General features: G+C 41.6%; 2 protein-coding genes across 3 annotated transcripts in view; both read right to left on the bottom strand.

Annotated features, from left to right (window-relative positions):
* creb3l2 (cAMP responsive element binding protein 3-like 2) overlaps positions 1–19,708 on the bottom strand; it is a 108,771-nt gene that overhangs the window by 37,331 nt on the left and 51,732 nt on the right. The gene's annotated exons all lie outside the window — the stretch shown is intronic.
* On the bottom strand, positions 6,866–11,781 carry LOC123985112 (kelch repeat and BTB domain-containing protein 11-like). Of its 2 annotated transcripts, none has more exons than XM_046072486.1 (2): positions 11,380–11,781; positions 6,866–10,740 (listed from the first exon to the last, which is right to left on the bottom strand). In XM_046072486.1, the coding sequence occupies exon 2, from the start codon at positions 10,647–10,649 to the stop codon at positions 8,724–8,726; it is 1,926 nt and encodes a 641-aa protein (XP_045928442.1). In that variant the 5' UTR covers positions 10,650–10,740; positions 11,380–11,781; the 3' UTR covers positions 6,866–8,723. The 2 variants fall into 2 exon arrangements, with proteins under 2 accessions (XP_045928442.1, XP_045928443.1); XM_046072487.1 differs by having other exon boundaries at positions 11,531–11,781.

Below are 19,708 nucleotides of genomic sequence, written 5' to 3'. Positions count from 1 at the left end.
ATTTAAGGACTACTAGCCAACAGAAATAGAGCAGAGCAGGTCCTGACAATCAAGGCGGACATCTTGTCACTGTGTGTGCCGCAGCTCAGTGTGTTTCTCCACCAGTGTTTTTGAGTGCGTGCCACACTAGCTGCTAGGCGAGCATTATGGCGCGTGTTACATAGTGATGCAGATGGGTTACAGAGTAAAAGCTGGACTACAAACGAGCTGTTCTCAGGCAGTTCAGGAGCAGTGTTTTCTGGAGACAGTAACTCCCTTTGGGGTAGACTCACTTTGCAAACCTCTCACATGCACACAAAAGATATGTAAAACAATAAAGTAAAGGGGAAAAGCCACAATATGACCTCTATAAATTTTAAAAAGATTAACAGATTTGAGTACCTGTGAGTTAGTGGACCTGTGAATCCTTCCGCCATTCCTTTGGTGACCTTTAGCAAGTTAAGTCTGCGGAGGCTACTGACTAGGAATTGCTCTGGTGTTAAAGCACAGGAGTTAAAGGTAGCTTCTCACGCTTAATAGGACTCCGTTCTACACATGGACAGTGCTTCTGAGAGCAGTGCCTCTAGAAAAGAAAACAACGACGTAGATGAGCATGTAACTTACTAAATATCCAGTTCAGTTTGCCAAACACATTGATTAAAGTCTCATCTTTAATTTACAAATCACTGCAAAACATATTAGAAAAAAACATTATTTGAGTGATGGTCATAACTTTTTTTAAAAGTATTTCTGACAACCTTAATGTATTCCCAAGTTTAATTATTTCTTAATATTGACATTTCTAATTAACCAGCATAATTGGAAAGCCTGTGTGCAGTGGCAATCATTTAAGCGACCACTGAAAAATTAATATAAAAATTATTAATGAATACTACCGCTTTTAATTGCTGTGTACTCATATTCATAATTGCTGCAGCGTCCTCCTTGAAATGACATGATGACAAATACAAGTGTCATGTCAGCGCTTTCCTTCTTCATCTCACACCTCAATCAAAGCTAATCCATTTCACCGCAGCTATGAACACTGAAACAAATTAAAGTCCCATTTCATTTTCCACCTTCATTAATGCATCTTGTTTCCAAGGTTACAATCATTTAGTGACTGTGGAACAAACAAATTCAAAGAAGGGTGCGCTTTGATATTTTGAGAGGAAGACGTGGATGGAGCTTTCTGGGAAAACAAATCAGCCCAGAGTTTTAATCCTCCGGCTCCAAAGTGTTCTGCACATGTTTATCACAAAACAAAGCCTTTTTCATCCGTACAAACATTTTAATATTAGACTTTAAAGCTTATGCCCACACAATAATGTTCATAATTCAAACTTTGCCTTTCCAATGTTATACTAGTAAGTACATACTGTATTTAATAGTCTCTATCCAAATGCTGACAGGAGACAGGATGAGCAGTAACTGCACAATGTCATTATGTTCATAGTGTTTCCTCCTGTGGTGTGATGTGACAACGCCAGACACAATGACCCAATTTGCCTGTGTGGCTATAAGGGGGTGCCAATGGGAGATTGCAACATAAATACTGTACTAAGATCCTTTCAGAGGCAATAATACAAATTATTCCATGTAAAGAAATGCAGCCATAGAAAATGTCACATTTTGAGAGTGTTTACACACTACATTTTCTTCTACTCTCGCATATAAAGAAAAAAATACAGAGCCTAAAGACATGCAGGGCTGGAGGTGGTGGGGGGCAATGATGAGTTCTCAGACTAGCCTCTTTCGCATGCAAATCATATCTGAATTTCTCATTAGCATAAATGCATGAGCAACTTTAAATGCTTTTAATTTTCAATCTCGCCAAGCAGAGGAGTAATTTGTCACTGTCAGGATGGGAAACTAAAAGGGGGGGACCAGAGGGAGCCAAGGACTCCACGCTAAACTGGAATCACAGAAAATTTCTGATTTACTAATTGACTGATGTGCAGTTCAGTCGAGTTGCCTTGAAGGTGTAAATAATTCTGTGTATATTCAAATGGCAAAAATAAGAGAGTGCGGGGTGGATACGGGAAAGCACATTACATGATGCTTTTCCCCAGGCCATACTTTTTTCTGGTGATTCCAATTTCCAGCCTTTTACGTTTTCACTCTGTCTCTTTAAAGACGTGCAAGTTTGCTCTTTTAGTACATAATCACAGATAATCAACTGGAAATTAAAACAAAATGTCACATTTTTTTAGCATCCCTTTGTCATTACACAAAAAGAGGCTGCTCAAAGCTATCCAGCAGTAGAGCACAAAAACATTCCCAACAGCTTATCATATAAGCGGGTTTTAAGTCATTTCAAATTTTTATCTTCATTCTTTCAAGATGTAAGATCAATTGACACTGCACTATGAAGTCTAAACCACTAATGCTTAATTTTTTTGAACAAAGCGATTCAGATTTAGACCGACCTTGTTAGCTAAATTTAGCTGTAGGTGAAACAGGGGGAAAAGATTTAACAAGCTCCCAATTTAAATGACTAAATCTAATTATGCAAACATAATTAGTATTCCATAAGAAAACTAACAACAACTGCAGCAAGGGGCTAGCTGCTTACCTCCAAAGAGGGCCCCATCAGACAAGATCTTGGTGGATGGATCCGTCTATAAAACGTGGCTGATGAAATACATGCCCTTGCCTCACTCCACACCTCCTGTGGGCATCTGAAAGCAAGGCAAACGAGAGACAGTGCAAAAAGAAATGTGAAACACTTCAATGGTAAGTCATAATGAGCAATTAAAGAATATCTGGCCTAAATTAGAAGTTTGAAGGTGAAACTTTTATGCAGCAGGTAAGGATGACAACAAATTCCACCCAAGTCGTCATCCCTTACAGCAAGTACGCTGCCATCACATTTAAAATTCATGAGAACATTTCAATTACCTTTTACTCTGCGCTACCATTGTATTATACAATTTTCACATTTATGCTTGTTGAACACCAAGCTAACTTTAACTTTTCATCAAACAGCCCTGCAGTTAGCATGTCTTAGCTAACCTAATATTACATAACCTGTAAGTTAGAGAATGGAGCTGGCTCAGGTGTCAGGTACACTGTTACATTAGCTTCTATACTAAGTAGTTAACATTAAATAAGAAATGTTAATTACACTATCCACAGAGCTTTTCAATTAGGCAGGGTAACTTGGCTGTGAAGTTTGCTAGCAACACACAAAAACGGAGTACCTGGAATTTAGGAATGGTTTCTAATGTTTTCTGTCAGTTTAACGTTAAAGAAACAGTAAGATAAATAAATGGGTCGGGAAATGGTAAACACTTAAAATAAATAGTTAGCTAGCTCCTCCAATCAGGTGCAATCATTGGGTGAGGAAAAACGGCTAGCCGAGGAGCCAGCTTCATGGCAGGAGGCTGAGAGCACTTGAGTTTGGGTTTTATGTTGAGTGCATTGTTGTGACAACACATTCTTTCTTCTTACACTAGACCTGCTGCATTTGAAGTTATGTGAAAATATTAATATTAGTACACACTACTAAATTGAAATCATTCATTTTATTACATTGCATTATTTAATTTTAATTTCAACCTCATTTAGTTCTGAGGGCGAAAAAACTACACTTTTCTGATAATGGAGAGACTCCACAGCTGGCAATCATAATAAAAATGGCCTTGAGAGAAATCTACCTTTATGCTTTTAATGAAAAAAAAAAAAGTAATTTAAAAATGGTTCAGCAAACACATTTCCATTTTTTCATATCTTACAAAAATACACAGTGATTTTTCCACCTCAAACAAAAATATTCCGATGTAAATTTTGATGCAAATTAAAAATTGAAGCAATAACACTTTGATATAACAGACAATCGAACACCTAAACTAGCTTAGCAGGACCAAACCTTATAGTTTTATGTGGTCATTTTGAATGTTGTGGCCCACATTTTAAGTGACAGGGCACTATCATATGATTTGACCCATAAGAATCACAACCCAATTTGTCCACAAATCAAGCTACATGTGGGCCAGTTATAGCCCATGCCTGTCTCCAGAAGGAGCATGGATGGAAAAGGGTGCAGCTGTGACATGTCCATTCTTTACAGCATGCTCATACTGCCCTCCAGTGTTGACAGGGTGAACATAGTGAGAAATAAACAAAGAGGTCGCAATGGGAGCAACAACTGTTCAATTTAAACCAATTCAATCTAAAAACTCTGGAATAAACAGTCCCTTTTTGAAGCAAATATTCAATCTATGGTATTTTTTAGGCTTTAGTTTGTGGTGATGTTGCATTAGATTAATACATAAATTAATGACTGAATTAATTTATTGATTTGGCATTCCATCTTACTCTGGATAAGTAAACCACAAAACGACTACACACTTCAATCAGTTCCAGTAAAAACTGTTCATTACCTTAACCAGTACATTGTTTCTGGAAAGACGCAAAGCAATTTCTTAATGCTGAGCACCACAAACAAAATTAGGAAAAAATCACTTTCTGCTGTGTCGGCTCATTTATTGTGTGGAAAAATTATGCAGGGGTATTTACAACATACTCGCCATTTCTCAATGGAAGTGTGTGCCACAGAGGTCATGTACTTCTTCCTGTGATGGCATCACTGCAGAGCCATGACATGGTCAGATTTTTAAATCTATTATATTAAATTATAATCTAATGTAAATGCAAGGCAAGACAAGGAGTCGTAAACAGACTGCCACATTGTTTTTTAATCACCACTAAATGAGGGCAGGGGTGACATTATGTTTTGATGTATTGTGTTAAAAAAAGAAGGGTTTTATTATGGGATTTGCTGATTGTTATTTAGAAATTTCAACACAGTTTTGAAGATACCAGCCACCTGTTTTCTGTGTCTTAACCCCTGCTACTGTTGCTACTTGCTAGGAGCCACCAAAGGGACAGTATAAACAACAACAATAAGCATAATATCTAAATGAAAGCAAAGCATAGAGCAAGGGAAAAGATTGTTTATGTTGCAGAAAAGCAGAGAGCTGGTCATAGGGGTGTATGAGCATACGAGAACATGCGAGGCTGGCCCATGTGATCTGATCCAACAGAGGAGCCACTGTTGGTCAAATTGTTGAAAAATTGAATGCTGGTTGAGATTGAAAGGTGTCAGTAGGGTAGCCGCAGACCAGTCAGGGTGTCCAGGCTAACCCCTGTCCACTGCCAAAAGTAACTACAGTGGGCATGAATCATGTTTTCTTTTACATCGCGTGGTCGGCAGGGTGCAGGCTGCGTCGCTTACCTGGGGAACACATGGCACCTGGAGGCACTATAGGAATAAGACAAGCCGGCGGAGACAGTGTAATGCTCTGGGCAACATTCTGTTGGGAAAACTTGGGTCCTGCCATTAATGTGGATGTTACTTTGACATCTACCACCCACCTAAGCATTGTTGCAGACCATGTACACCCACCCTGATGGCAGTGGCCTCTTTCAGCAGGATAATGCACCCTACAACAAAACAGAAATGGTTTAGGAATGGTTTGAGTAACACAACAACGAGTTCAAGGTGGCCTTCGGATTGCCCAGATTTCAATCGAATTAAGCATCTGTGGGATGTACAAACAAGTCCGATCCATGGAGGACCTACTTAGCAACTTACAGGACTGCTGCGAACGTCTTGGTGCCAGATACCACAGCACACCTTCAGAGGTCTAGTGTAGTCCATGTCTTGATGGATCAGGGCTGTTTTGGCCAGAAAAGGGACTCTTATACAACACTGGTCAGATGGTCATAATGTTGATCTGTGTATATGCTCTTGATTGTGTGACTTGTCACAAACCCTATTGTTCTCTTATAGAAACAGTCACTACAGAAAAAAACTGGCATGCTCCAAGGCAAATGTGTGTATATTTTACTGTATTAAACAAATAATGTGATTCTGACTTAACTGTTGAAACAATGAAACAATGAAATGAAAACAATTAAACCTTTTGGGATGTGGGCTGGTGAATTTAAGACAAAATCCTTATTGGAGAGTTACATTTCATATAAAGGATAAAGAGTTAACTTGACTACTTTCTAACATAGTTGAAATGTGTACTTGAGGTCATTAGGCATTGATGTAAATACATAAATACATTTTTTGTGTAGTATTTTTTAGGTATCACAAATTTCCAAAATCTGATTTAAAGTGTGCAACTTTTCTTACCATTCATGAGGAATAAAAGATGCCCTCAGTTGAAGACACTCAGTGGTTTTTTTGCTACAGCCTTAATTGGTCTGGGACAAGAAGTAAACTCACCAAGTTTGTTGTTTCCTCTTGCCCTCAGTCAGGTCACCTAATGATGATGTCTTTAAAGCAAGAGACCAAAGACAACTTTGGGAAAGGAAGGGAGATATAATGATCCATTATGACATGCTGCTGAAACACAGGAACACTTTCAGGGCAAGACTCTTCCCCCCAAAAGGCACCACAGAGCACCACAGGAAGCACTACTGAATGAAGGTGGTGGAAATGGGCTTCCATCAGCATTTTCATTTTGTCACATATTAATTACTTGACTCTTGATTTACTGGTGATGCATGTGATTGGCTTGTAATTATGAGCTGAATACACTCACAGCTGGGCTGGCTGAAATAACATCCATTAGTATAAGAAAATTAATAGTATGAAAATCTGGATTTGCCAAATTAATGTTCACATTTACCTAAACTCAGATACTACTAACATGGAATTTGCCTTGAATTAAGAATATGAATAATTACTGTACATTTATAGGCCTGGAAGAACTGTTGTTAAATGTTTTGAATCAATAGCAGCTCATGTCACTGGGTGCTGTTGCAGTAAGGACCCACTAGATGGCAGCTCTCTTCCATGTTTGGCAGATTGGCCAAAGGAAGGCTGCACTTCCCTACATGCTAAAGACATATCCAGAAAACCAGATCATTTTCAGACACAAAATATTTTATTTGAAGCACTTAGTTCTGACTGATACACATTATCCAACAGCTAATTTGTGAGCCCACTCTATATGCCTTGAACAGGAAGCCACTGCATAGCATACTTTACTGTCCATCACATCAGCAGATCCAAAACTACCGAACTCCATTTGTAAATTCACAAAAATACAGCCAGCCAATTTATAAAACCACATCCATTTTGTCCTAGTCACATTGTCGCATTTCTACAAACATTATCAAAAGCAATTTGTTCCAAGAATATATCAGCATTAGCTTCCATACAAAACTCCCACTGTTAATTCAGCAGCAAACAAATAGTGTGAAACGTCCAAAAGAAGGAAACTTAGAGAAAAATTGGTATTAATGGACACTGATGCAAGAGGAGCTTGGTTTGTTAGTGTCATGACAGCAGGATATCTTGTGTGTGGAAGAAGTAAGGGCCATGGCCTGACCATGCTGCAGCGCGGTAGTATCTGATTTGACGTTTGAGCTAAAGGACAGGCTGGACCTAGCCAGTGAAGAAACCTGCTGCTGTTTCCTTAAACACATACAAAGGGAAAGAAAGAAAGAAAGATAAGAGATGCATCTTTGTGTATTCTGAATGGCTTTCTTTCCCTTAACTTCCCAGAAAGTGCCTGTTAGCAGCAAACATGATGGCTTTCCTCTTACAAAAACAGCTATTGCTCTAGTTTATTTGACTGTTTATCTGATGTCAGAGGAACACTTTTTTTTTACAAGGAACTTAATCGACAAAAGATGTGAAAGTCTTTGTCAAGAGTTGATTTGATAGTATATATATGTTAGCCTGACTGACTTGTTATTTATCTTTGGCAAATGTGCTAAATGTAGGAACTGTGACACCTGTGAGTATCCACTATAAGCTAAATAACATATTCTGTATCTAAAAATAAGTATTATTTATGTGCTTTAACACCTAAGTTCAGTTTCCAACGTTGGTTAAACAATCTGAAGCATCTTGTTTTATATTTCTGACAAGATTGTTTTTAGTATCTTGAAGATACTGAATTGAAATGGTCCCCTGAATTATGGTAGGTATAACATGCTGTTGAAATGCTTTGCAAAGGGAATATGTGTGTGGTTTAAGAATTATACAGTTGATCAAACATGATAATTTGAGGCTTTCTTTTATGATATATAATAGTAAAGTTAATATCTTTGGATTTTGGACTGTTGGTCAAATAAAACAATACTTGAATACATCTGGTGTTGGAAATTATAACATTTCACTACACATTATCTGACATGTTGTTGACCAAATAATTAATTGATTAATCACAAAAATAATGGAAATAATTGTTCATTTCAGTTCCAAGAATACTGTATTCCTTCCTTTCAGATTCCCATTACAGTAACTATTAAATAGCACAGCATTACAGCAGACCCAACTGTATGTTCTGTCTTATTTGCATAGAACCTGTGTTGCGTCGTTCATAAGCGCACTGCAACTGCTTCCATTCTTTTTTGATACAACTTTCAACAAAACACTTGTTTTTGTTACCAAAGTCACCACTCAACTAGTAAATATGTTCTAACTAATCTAACTACAGAAGTGCACCAAACTATACTCAACACAGGAAATACTCAAAATAAGCTACAGTCACTTTCGCCATGTCATTATCTACTGTCAGATACAAATATTGTTGCATTCATTCAAAACTTTAAAGAAAAAGTTTCCTTTTAAGGCTTAACCCTGCAGACACATTAAGTTGCCATGCAAATACGCACATTCCATTGCAAGCAGGCAATGACACACCGAGATAGAAAGCTGACACTGAAGAGTGTATATAAGGTATTCTGCTTATTTCAGTTATGCTGTGACGCGTTTATTGTGTCACTTTTTCGGGCTTTTCAGGCAAAGTGAGAACAAAAGGGAAAAGCACGCCTTTTGCCTCGAGAGGCGCTCTCAGCGGCTCCTCAACAAAGTAGGCATTCTCCTCCTCCACTACAAACTGAAGAGTCTGGCTTTTGTTCACGCAGAAGATGCAGTTCCCGATCACAGCACACCTGAAGGGTAAATGACTTCCAAGCCTCTGTGATGCGCAATCATGCCACATTTTCACTATGGTGTTGTACTTGAACACGGTGATCCCCTGCTCACGGTTGACATCGAAGCGGTAAATGAAGCTCTTCAAAGCCACCATGTCAGTGGACTTCTTCCTGCTGTTGTTGTAGGGGCACTCCTGCCACTCGTCCCTCTTGGGGTCGTACTTAAGGAGGCGGTAGAAGAGAGAGCCTCCTGAAACGTAAAGTTCTCCACTGCAGGTTGTGGCTTCATGGGCCACTGCGAAGGCTCCCTTGGGCAAAGGGGCCACCGTGGTCCAGCGGTCCATGCGAGGGTCATATTTTTCTACTGTAAACAAACATTCCCCTCCAATGGCATACAAGTAGCCATCCATAGACACAAGCTTTAGCTGGGCACGAGCCTGGTTCAGAGGTCTGACCTCAGTCCAGCGGTTGGTTATGGGGTTGTAACAGAAGACCTTGTCTGAGACCTTGCCCTTGTCCCCGTACCCCTTTATACCCCCTGCCACAAACAAGTAGTTATGCATGGTACAGATCCCACACCCTTTAGTGTTTATGTCCTCAGGCATCGCAGTCAGAGGTCTCCAGTCATTTGCAGTTTCGTTAAAATAGTAAATCATATGACTCTCCTCCAAAGACCCGACCGACAATGGGCTCTGTGGTCGGCTGCTGCAGCGGCTCGGGGGCCGGCTCCCAACACGATCAAACACGTCGTTTATCTCCGCCACCATCAGAGTCTTCCTCCCCTCCATTCGCTTCCTCAGGATCAGATCCCGCTCAGATCCGGTCAGGCGCCCGTACACAGCGGGGTCTTTGAGGATCTGGAGGAAGTTGTCGCTCATGAATCCGTAGGCGGTCTCCTTCAGCTCGCTAAGTCGCTGCTTTTTGGCGATGGTTACAATCTCGTAGCAGTTCTCGGCAGTGATTTGCGCAGACATGGAGTCCATAGCCGCCTGGACGGCACAGGGGATCTGGAGGATTTTAGCTCCCGTAATGACATCTACAACATTGTCCTTGCAAACATTCATCTGGGAAGTGTAAACATAGTCTATCAATGTAGACAAAGTCTTGTAACTCACGCCCTTCACTTTCAGGATGTCTCGAGACTGACGTGCTTTGAAGTAGTCACTCTTCTCTGCCAGGACAGACTTGTGAGCGTTGATAGTCTGCCCGCCGACCTCGATGACTAAATCAGGCTCTTTTTTAGACTGTGTATTTTCAGCTTCCTGGCTGCTGTCCCTGCCCCCGAGGTTCGATTTTAGGACAGACCAATCAGTTTCCTGTTTGCCTTGGCTAGGCAAGCTTATGGAGGAATCTGCACTGTAAGACACTTTAGCTCTGGCGCCATTGTGGGTTTCACTGCTCGCATAATTTTGTTGCATGCCAGCAATGTGATTGGACAGAGCGGAGTCAGCGTGAGGAGGGAAATCCGGAGTTCCCTTATCATTGGGGAGGTGAAACTGATCAGCTCTTGAGACGTACGAGCCGTTACCTTTCTGACAATCGATGTGGTTATTCTCCATCAGTCTTCCATCCAACAGGTATTCCTTCTCAAACACTGGAGGAGGGCTGAAATCCTGGTCGTCCTGCAGGAACCCTTGGACATAACCGGGATGTAAATCCCCATCTTTATCAGAAGGCGTGACAAGGTCAGGGTTCACCACATGGAGGATGACATCAGCCTCCACAGTGATAGCCCCTCCTCCCTGCCTGCGGCCCTCGTTCATCTCAGCGTACTCACTGGCGATAGGAGACAGCGTCTTCACTGATCATGCTGAGTGGATGGACAAACCTGTGATAGAACGCCTCTCCCTTCACCTACATGGGAGGGAAACAAGGAGGGAATTTAACCAAAGCCCAACAGAAGAGGGGAAAAAATGAGTCTTAAAGATGCAAAAACTTGTGCATTCTCTAAGGGGCGCCCTTTCTCTAATAACAAACAACTTGGAAACCTGAAAATTAAAGGAAAAATGTCTTGCCAACTATTCTGTGCAATGCACTCCTGTATAAATATGTCATTTATTCAGTCACAGGGCAGCCGCACTAACGTTTCATGAGCAACACCTCCCGCTTAACAAAGAAGCAGAAGCAACCCCAGCATGCATCAGCTTCTTGTGGCTGTAATCTACATGACCTAGCCTACTGCAATAATCACCAGTCCATTATTTGTGTTAATCTGGAGACATTCAGAGCGCATGCGCACATGGTGTTGCTGATGGAGGAATTAATCTCTAATATGACAGGCGAAGGGCGTTTTTGATAATAAAAAAAACAAACAAAAAAAAACTGTAACGCCTTCCACGATCATGCCTGGCAAACGCTGACAAATCAGCGTTTGATCACTCTGCCAAATCAAGACGAAATAGAAGTAGGCTATTTTACCTAAGCTTAATTTTAATCAAATTAAAATAGCCTACACATGGATTTATGTCCATGCACAGGGTTAATGTGACCTACCTGCGTCTCCCCACCAGCAGTTTGCCTGCGAATCCCTACACAGAACTCAGTTACATAAGGCAGTCGCAATCCTGATGAACCGGCCGGGCTGCGCTCCCCTGAATGACTTCACCTCACCGACAATTCCGGCTGGTTGGTCCCATCCGCTCACCTTTTATCCATCGAGTCTCTCCGTTTGTTTCATCTGCTCCTGCACCAAAGCAGCTCCCCGGTTTCGGCGGCGCAGGCGAGGCAGAGGGGACGATCAAACAGTCATTTCAGGTCGCACCTCCTTCAGATCAGCCGTCGCCAACTCATTTCCTCCTGTGGAAGTCGGGAGAGCTGCTGCGCACGTTCAGCGCCCTTTTCTCCAGAAGGCTGTAGAGCTGTTCCGCGTGGACAGCAGAAATACTTGTTTGGACTGTGGTTTTTGTTGTCTTTTTTTGTGTGTAGTTGACTACAGTGAATTATCATTTATCCAAACCACGCCCCTTTCAGTCGACATTAACCCTACACTCGACAGCACCGGGCTCCATCTCTTGTGCGCGAGCTGTACGCATCCCAGAGATGCGACATTCCTTCACGCATCATCCATGTCCCGGGTACCACGATGGGTGAGGGGGTCAGGGGTTTGAATGTATGGGACATCCTCCTCCCCTCCCCTGACAACACACATAAATACCTAACTCAACTAAGAACTCACTTTATCAAAAATGTAAAATAACCTTATTAGAATAGCACAGTGATGCTGGTACACATCAAAATACAAATAAATACCAGACTCTGAGCACCCAAAGGCATTTTATATTACAGTAACACTAATTAAAAATCAATAAATGTTCCATTAGTACACTCCACCTGTTTGCGCATTAGACACTTTATTGCATCTGTAGAACTGACATGACCTCTCTCTAAAATGAATTGCGAGTGTATACTTGAGGAAGATTTAACCTCAAAGGTGGCCTGACAATACTCGAAATATGAGTCACACTTTCCTTCTGGAACTGATCCACCACCCTTTCTAAATCCTATGAGAGAGATAGCCTGAACCAATCAAGATGCAGCACAAGGCATATCTGTGTAGGAATATCAGGAATGTTGTGATTTGCTTGGAAAAGTCACCTTGGAATTGGAAAAGTTTGTGATAAAAGAGATACACAAGGCACATACACTCAACACGTGAAAAGGCCTGATTAAAAATAACACAACCTCACAGGGCGGCGGCAGCAGCAGTAGCAGACATTTTTATCCAGGGTCCATAACCTCTCCACCGTGGAGACTACGTTTCTGAACAACTGGCCCTTCAGATATAAAAATAGAAGGGAAGCCACCGCAAGGGCATCACACAACTATCAGCGCTGTGAGATTAGAGGGCATTTAGCTGGGAGGTTTTAATGCCAGATACTCTGAGAATAAAGACTCGCTGAAGACTGATACACAAAATGAGTGGTCTCCATACAAACCTCAGGGTCAGAGGGAAAACAAAAGACTTCCAATTGCAGAGTTGTCTTGATACGCGCCCTTTGGCAACACCCAGCCAGACAAACTGATAACTGGGTTACTTGGGTTGGTACAGTGAGACTGAGGCGTTGCCGCGTTCTACTTGTTAATAAATACAAGCCAGTATTCAGTTACAGAAGTTAAATATTATCTTAGAGCTGAGTCAGATTGTTGGAGACTACCAAAAAATATGATCAGATAATATTTGGGATCTGCCCAGGGTGCTGTGGATTGTAGCACGGGAACAGCTCCAACCTATAATCATCTATTTTTGTTAGAACTGATAACATAGTGCAACTGTGTTGTGCAACAGTGGATGTGGGCGTTACAAGAGAGAAAATGTCTTGACCCCCTCTGTTCGGCAGTAGGAGAAATGGGCATTCAAATCCCGGAAGAGCTGTATCAGCCTCAGTTCCTGCGGCCCCTCAGGCGCATTGCTAGTCCCAGCATGTACTGATGGCTGCACACAAGCAGAGTGGAGCAGAAGTAGTTAGTCTGAGTCAAGAAAAACAGGCACAGTGACACTCTTACCTCCCTCATGTCTTGAATCTGTTAGCTTTTGTCACTGGTGCTTCACCAAAATGTCAACCCCTTTGCATTTTTGGGGCGTTCAGCTGTAAAGTTGCCAAAACTGCAGAAAAGTTGACACAAAGTTAATTTGCACTTCCCAGGAAGAGAGTCAATTTAATCAAACTACTGACGGATAATAAAGTTACAATATGTGGATAATCCAATGAAAAATGCTCACTAAAACACAGAACTGCAAGCATGCTTTGAAAATGAAGCACATAGGGTTGCTCAATAATATGCTTTATGAATTTGTTAATACACAAAACAGAAGTACAGACAAATTGTGACAACATTATAAAGCTTTTTGTCTTCTTTTTTTTTTAATCCTTATGTCAGACATAAAGATGCATTAGGGGAACAGACATCTCTCCTGGTTATAATAACTCTTTCATCCCTTTATGAATAGAAACCTGGCCAGCCAGAGATTCTCTCAAGCCTTCCCGAAATAATTCAGTCATCAGTATGTCACCTTTTTAATCCCTATTCTCTGTAGGAGCACCAGACAAGCTGGTTCAATAGTGAAATGATTTGACTCCATATAAACACAATCTGAACTCATACGCATGTAATCCTGAGTTGCCATACTTATTATTTACAACTCTGGCCTCTAACAGATGATCCGAGTCTTAATAAAACTTTATGTAACAGATTCAAAGCCCTATCGTTACCTTACGCGCCTTTAAGCAGGACAAAGTCATTTGTGAAGTCGCATTCCTTTTCAACACTGATTTAAATACTGCAGTCCTAGACAGTCAACCGGTATGGTACAAACACTGGAGAGTAATGTATTAGCCATGTTACACAACAACAACCAGCTGTGTCAGAAGGTGAAATTAAAAAAAACTTTCAGTGATTCAGTGAAACATGTATATCCCTAACAAGTACAGTAAATCCTTTGACTGGTCTGTAGGGTGCTGTTTGTGTCGTCAAGCGTCATGATTGAGTGGTTACATGGATCCTTTGTTTTTGTATGGTAGAAGACATCATTAGAAACATCACCCGAGTATTGTGGATGATACTTGACGTACATCTGGTTTCAATAAGGCATTTAGTGGTTTTGACTGATCCCAAATGTTGTGTGAAGCGTAACAACAGACCTCCTTGTGAGAGTAGAGTTCTGTTTTAACCTGAAAAGAGACGAGAACGTAGGTAAGATACTTTTACAAGTATACGTTTTCTACTGGTTATTGATAAAATTAAAAGTTCCAACCTACCAAGGGGCTTTTGCTGTCACATGCTGAGTAAGGGGATCTGCCAGATCATGATGGTAGAGGTGGTGTCCTCATGTCGAGACTGTTTGGTCTTCTTGTTGACCCTGCGGTGGCCCAAACCCCCAGACACCACCAGCAAAGAGCTGACATCCACCTTGCTGGGCCGGCGGCCCCTCTGGTGATGGGCCGGGTCATGGAGCACGTCGTAAAGGGCCCCGTCCTCGGGCCCGTGCTCCAAGGAGCCCTGGGATGGAGCTAGGGAGACGCTGGACGAGGACAGGGAGTCCTGGAGAGCCATGGTGGTACAGCCAACCTCTCCCAGCCACACACCTCGTCCCTGAGGGGAAGTCATTGATTCTGCGGGGGGCTGGGTGTTCACGCCATCGTCTGTCTCTGTTGGCTGAAATGAGGAGGGAGGGGTGGAGGATGGCAAGCCAGAGGGCCGGTTACACACTGCAGCAGCCATGGTGAGGAACTTGACTGGTCCGTTGTGAGCATGTAAGGACACCATACCCCGACCTGAACAACAGGGACAGCAACTTTAATATTCATCCAGAACGTTTTTCCACACTTAATTTTTACCTCTTAGGAACGAGAAAAATATCAATACAATGATTAACCTTGCTTATTACAGTCCTGCAACAGCCACAGATAGTGGAATTTCTTCATGTTATATCAGAGAATTAATCAAAAATAAACCCTTAGTTGCAGCCAAAATAAAATGATAAATTGTTGGATTAAAATTAATATCTTTGGGCTGTTGGTTAGACAAAGCAAGCAGACATTTTCACCCTGGTCTCTAGGAGATTAGGAAGAGCTTTTTCATTGTCTAAATGATTTATCACTTAATCAAACAGATTAATTAATAGTGAAAATAATCCTTAGTTACCTATGACCTTGGGGATCCCTTGCAGTCTGGGAACAGAGAGGGCCACAGTCACCCCCTGGTTGGTCCCTACCAGCAGCAGACCATGACAGACCAGCAGACTGCTCACAGACACTCTCTGGTTCCCTTTGGGGAAAAAACAGAAGCATAAAATTGGTTTTATCTCGCATAAAAGTAATTTAGTTTAGTTAAAAATGTAATCTGAAATATTAAGACACAGCTAAAGAAGGTTTCTTGGCAAAAATATTCTATCCCTGAGGGATTTACAGTGACCTGTTAGACCTCACACCGATGCAACTACTCACGCACACTTGTGTATCCTGGAAAAGTACATGGTAAATGGGCCACTTGAATGCAGTGTGGTGCGTAGGAGGGAGGGGGGGTGTATCTTTTTAGTGAGCAGGGGCATTTCTGCAGCAACGACGTTCAACTGTTATTTGTCTCCAGGGCAACGTAGAGAGGAGCCTGGGTAAAAGCAGCTCTTTTCAAGTGTCTGAATACAGAAAATGGCCCATTATAGTCTGCTTTTAGTCAAACAAACAAACACAAAAGTGTTATATAACAGAAGGAGTGAAGCGTAATGCTGTAATTAAGCAAGGAGCTCTGCCTCTGAAGCAGCTACAACACGACAAGCTGACATGACCTTTTCCCTTCCCTCCTGGTCAGAAAAATCACTGATGACACTTTGGATTGTAAAAGCCGTGATTGTTAAGTTAACAGCACCTTTCAGCAAGGACAGCAATAAAGTCAGGCTTGTTGACAGCTTGCTGTGTTCGGTGACTTATTATGTGGAATCTGGCACTCATTTCAGACGTCCCCTCATGGGAGGTTTGTCAGGAATAAGCAGTGCAACAAATGGTATCTAGTCAGACATTTTTATCATTATTTTTTATGATTGTAATAAGAATCTGGGGTTTTGCAAAAACAGTCTTTTCAGTCCTGCTATGTGGGAGGCGAGACTGTCATGAGTCATTACTGCTGTAACAGCTTGACTTGAATTTTCTCCCTGAAAGTAATCCTCTTGGGCTTTAGGAAAAATTACTGCCAGTCTCTCTGCCTGACCCCCCTCACTAGAGCTGACCCCTTGCATGGGGCACACACAGCATACTGCCACACTTCCAGGAATCATGCCAGATAGGCAGTCAGGTACAGTTGAAGACTGGGCCCTGAGTCCTGCCCACATGTGCTTCTAATGAGGGACCAGAGCAAGCAGAAACACACAGACTGCTGGTCAGGGAACTTGCTCAACTTCCTCCTTTCATAATATTTGGAGTTCCCCACCCAGAGGGTGAACTAAAATAAACCTACAGTGAACGTCAACACAGCCCAGCTCTGGCCCTGATCCTACACCAGAGCACCACTTTGATCTGTACTTAGTCCTGACAACCAACAGAAGGAGGGAGGAGCAAATCCCAAACTTTACAATAATACACTATATCAGCCATTCAATCAGTCCAGAAATAACTCAGATCAGCACAATGTGAGTAGATTTTGTGCTTTTAGTCTTGAAGGAAGCTATACCATCTTTTTATATTAGACCTACTGTAATGATAATGGAAGTGCTCCTAAGCTCATGCACACATTTTCTCTTAGCAGATTTAACATTTGTTTACTCAGTGATATCAAAATTTGATCAATTGCGTCATCATAGAGACAGCAAAGTTTAGAGTGCAGTATTTCTATGAACGTATGTGAGGATGCACTTAGGGCCCGCAGTGCTTTGAGCCAAATTCTAACACTAGCATGGCAACTTGTTTACAGTAGAAATGCTAAAATGCTGATGTTTTGCATCTTAAATGTTTAACATTTTCAATTTTGGTTTAGCATGTTAGCATTGGCTAATCAGAGGGGGGAAAGATAAATACGATTACCTTTCAGGAAGTGAGCCAGAAAGTTCTTTTCACACAATTAAAGTGTCACACATATGATAATCATACAATGATCAGACACTGTATAGCTCGCTGATCATCAGGAATCATAACTCAATATCTATCAATCTACCACGTTTTCAAAGAGAAGAGCTACTTCACATTTAAGCTACAGGATGTTATCGAGTCCTATCCTGTCTGCTCGACTGTTGTATCTCTGATCTCTATGTGGATGTTCACTCAGAAATAAGTGTCCATGTAGCGATGTGTGCAACAATGGTGGCGTACAACCAAAGAAGAGCTGGAGGTGTTATTTACTGCCCCCCCCCCCGATGTTTGTCTCTCATTAGGCCATGCGTGGCTGGCTATTTAGGTCACAGAGCAGCAGACAAAGGCGGCTAGCCACCATCCTCTGAGACACCAACACTGTACAGTCTGCTTTGATGGAAGACTACTGCTTTTTGAAGTGCTTATTAAGACTTATTTTAAGATATTCTCTCATTTATTAAATTTTAACTTTATTTACACAATCATTTGCCTCACTTTTTCTGTCATATAAAGTATTTTATGACTATTTTACAGCTTTTATTCTTGTCCTGATGTGGACTCGCTTGTCCTTTCTACTTGGAGGAGATATTCAGTGGGACTCACCTGGTCCCACAGAGGTTCAATAAAATAAATTCACTGTCCAACAGGGATATAGACACACACACTGCACAATGGGCAAATTCTCACTAATCATCATCTGCTAATCCCGCTAAATGACTCACATAGGATTCTTTGATAAATACAAGTTATGCTATTAGACTGCTGTTACAGCTGTCTGTTTAGTACTTGGCTAAGGAGCTCCTGTCTGAAATTAAGGGAGTTAGCAGAATTGCTCCAACATGCATGAACACGAGAAGGATAACCCCACCTAGAGCACCTCCTGCATTTCAACACAGCACCATTTATAGAGCCTTTCACACTGAAGACAACGCCCCATGTCTCTGATTATAAGCCTGATAAAATTGCATTAGGATCTATAATGTAATGTAATATCCTTTTATAATAATGTGAACTTCCTGAATAATAGGGTAATTCAGATTAAATATCAGAAAGTCACTTTGACAGATCTTATTTTTAGTTTGTTTCTCAGTAAATGTACATTAACGGAATGAAGAATTGCAGATGAAAGACCCATTACTCTTTGCCTCTTTAAACATCGATTGCCTGCAGTCCCTCCTGTCCAAACAGTTTGGCTGGCAGTTGCAATTACATTGGAGTTTGTGCAGAAACAGCACATTTTTTGGTCTCATTCTGCTCCACGGCAGCAGCCAGCAGTGTTCAACGCGCTGTGGTCTTGAAAAGCAGAGATCACATGAGACCACAGAAAGAGCGGCAGACAGGTGGACTTCATGCAACTGCTTCATTAAAATATCAAAAGCACAACCATGAAACCTTATTGGTGATTATACAAACTGTACAAAAAAACGTTTGATTTCCATGCTGACTGACAGACCAGGGACCCAATACTGTTATCAGAGGAAATAAGCTCTTAATGACGAGGCCCAGAGGATGAAAGCTTTCATGCGTGGTGGTCTGTCCCAGAACCAGCTTCCTCTGTGGTTGCATGGATCCTATTAGCTAATATGAACGGTGGGGTCCCAAAGTGGGCTGCTTTTATCATTCACATCTGTCTGACAAAGAGGCCTTCCACTTTTAACTCTAAACACTAGGTATCAGAGTGAGATTCTCCCACAACATCAAGTGAGGGTGGATACTCCACTGGTCACCTCTTAACATTTTTACACGCAAAACTTGTGTTCGAGTGTTTCTACTGTTGCCAGTGCTGTCCATAAATCTGTTTTCTCTGCAGTCAGATGCACGAGGCTGCAGGAATACTGTTAATCACTGCGTCACACAGTAAATGTGTAGCCATGGATACGAAAAGCTGGATGGTTCTTTGTTTCTAACTCTTCACAGCACTGTATTCTGTCTTCAGAGCTGCTCCAACAGCTGCGACACTCAAGACCATCTCTCAAAAACTAAGTACATGAGGCTCGACAGTCTGCTGATTAATAAACGCTGCATGAAGTGTCTGATAAAAAGAGTTGCCAAGAAATGCCACACATTCTCTTTTGCCATTTCATAGCTAAATCCATCTGATGCCTTTATGAATGTTAATGCTACCTTTAGCAATAGCTTTAATAGAGAAGTCCCTCTGAAGACTAAATGCGCACACAGTCTAGGCCGAGCTAGGCTAATGATGCTGAAGATGAAATAGCGCAGAACAACTGCAGGCTAGTCATTAACTGCAGACCACAGCACACATA

The sequence above is a fragment of the Micropterus dolomieu genome, linkage group LG16 (assembly GCF_021292245.1).
Source record: "Micropterus dolomieu isolate WLL.071019.BEF.003 ecotype Adirondacks linkage group LG16, ASM2129224v1, whole genome shotgun sequence".
NCBI lineage: Eukaryota > Metazoa > Chordata > Actinopteri > Centrarchiformes > Centrarchidae > Micropterus > Micropterus dolomieu.
Note: the sequence above shows the minus strand (reverse complement) of the source record. Positions and strands in the feature narration are given on the sequence as shown.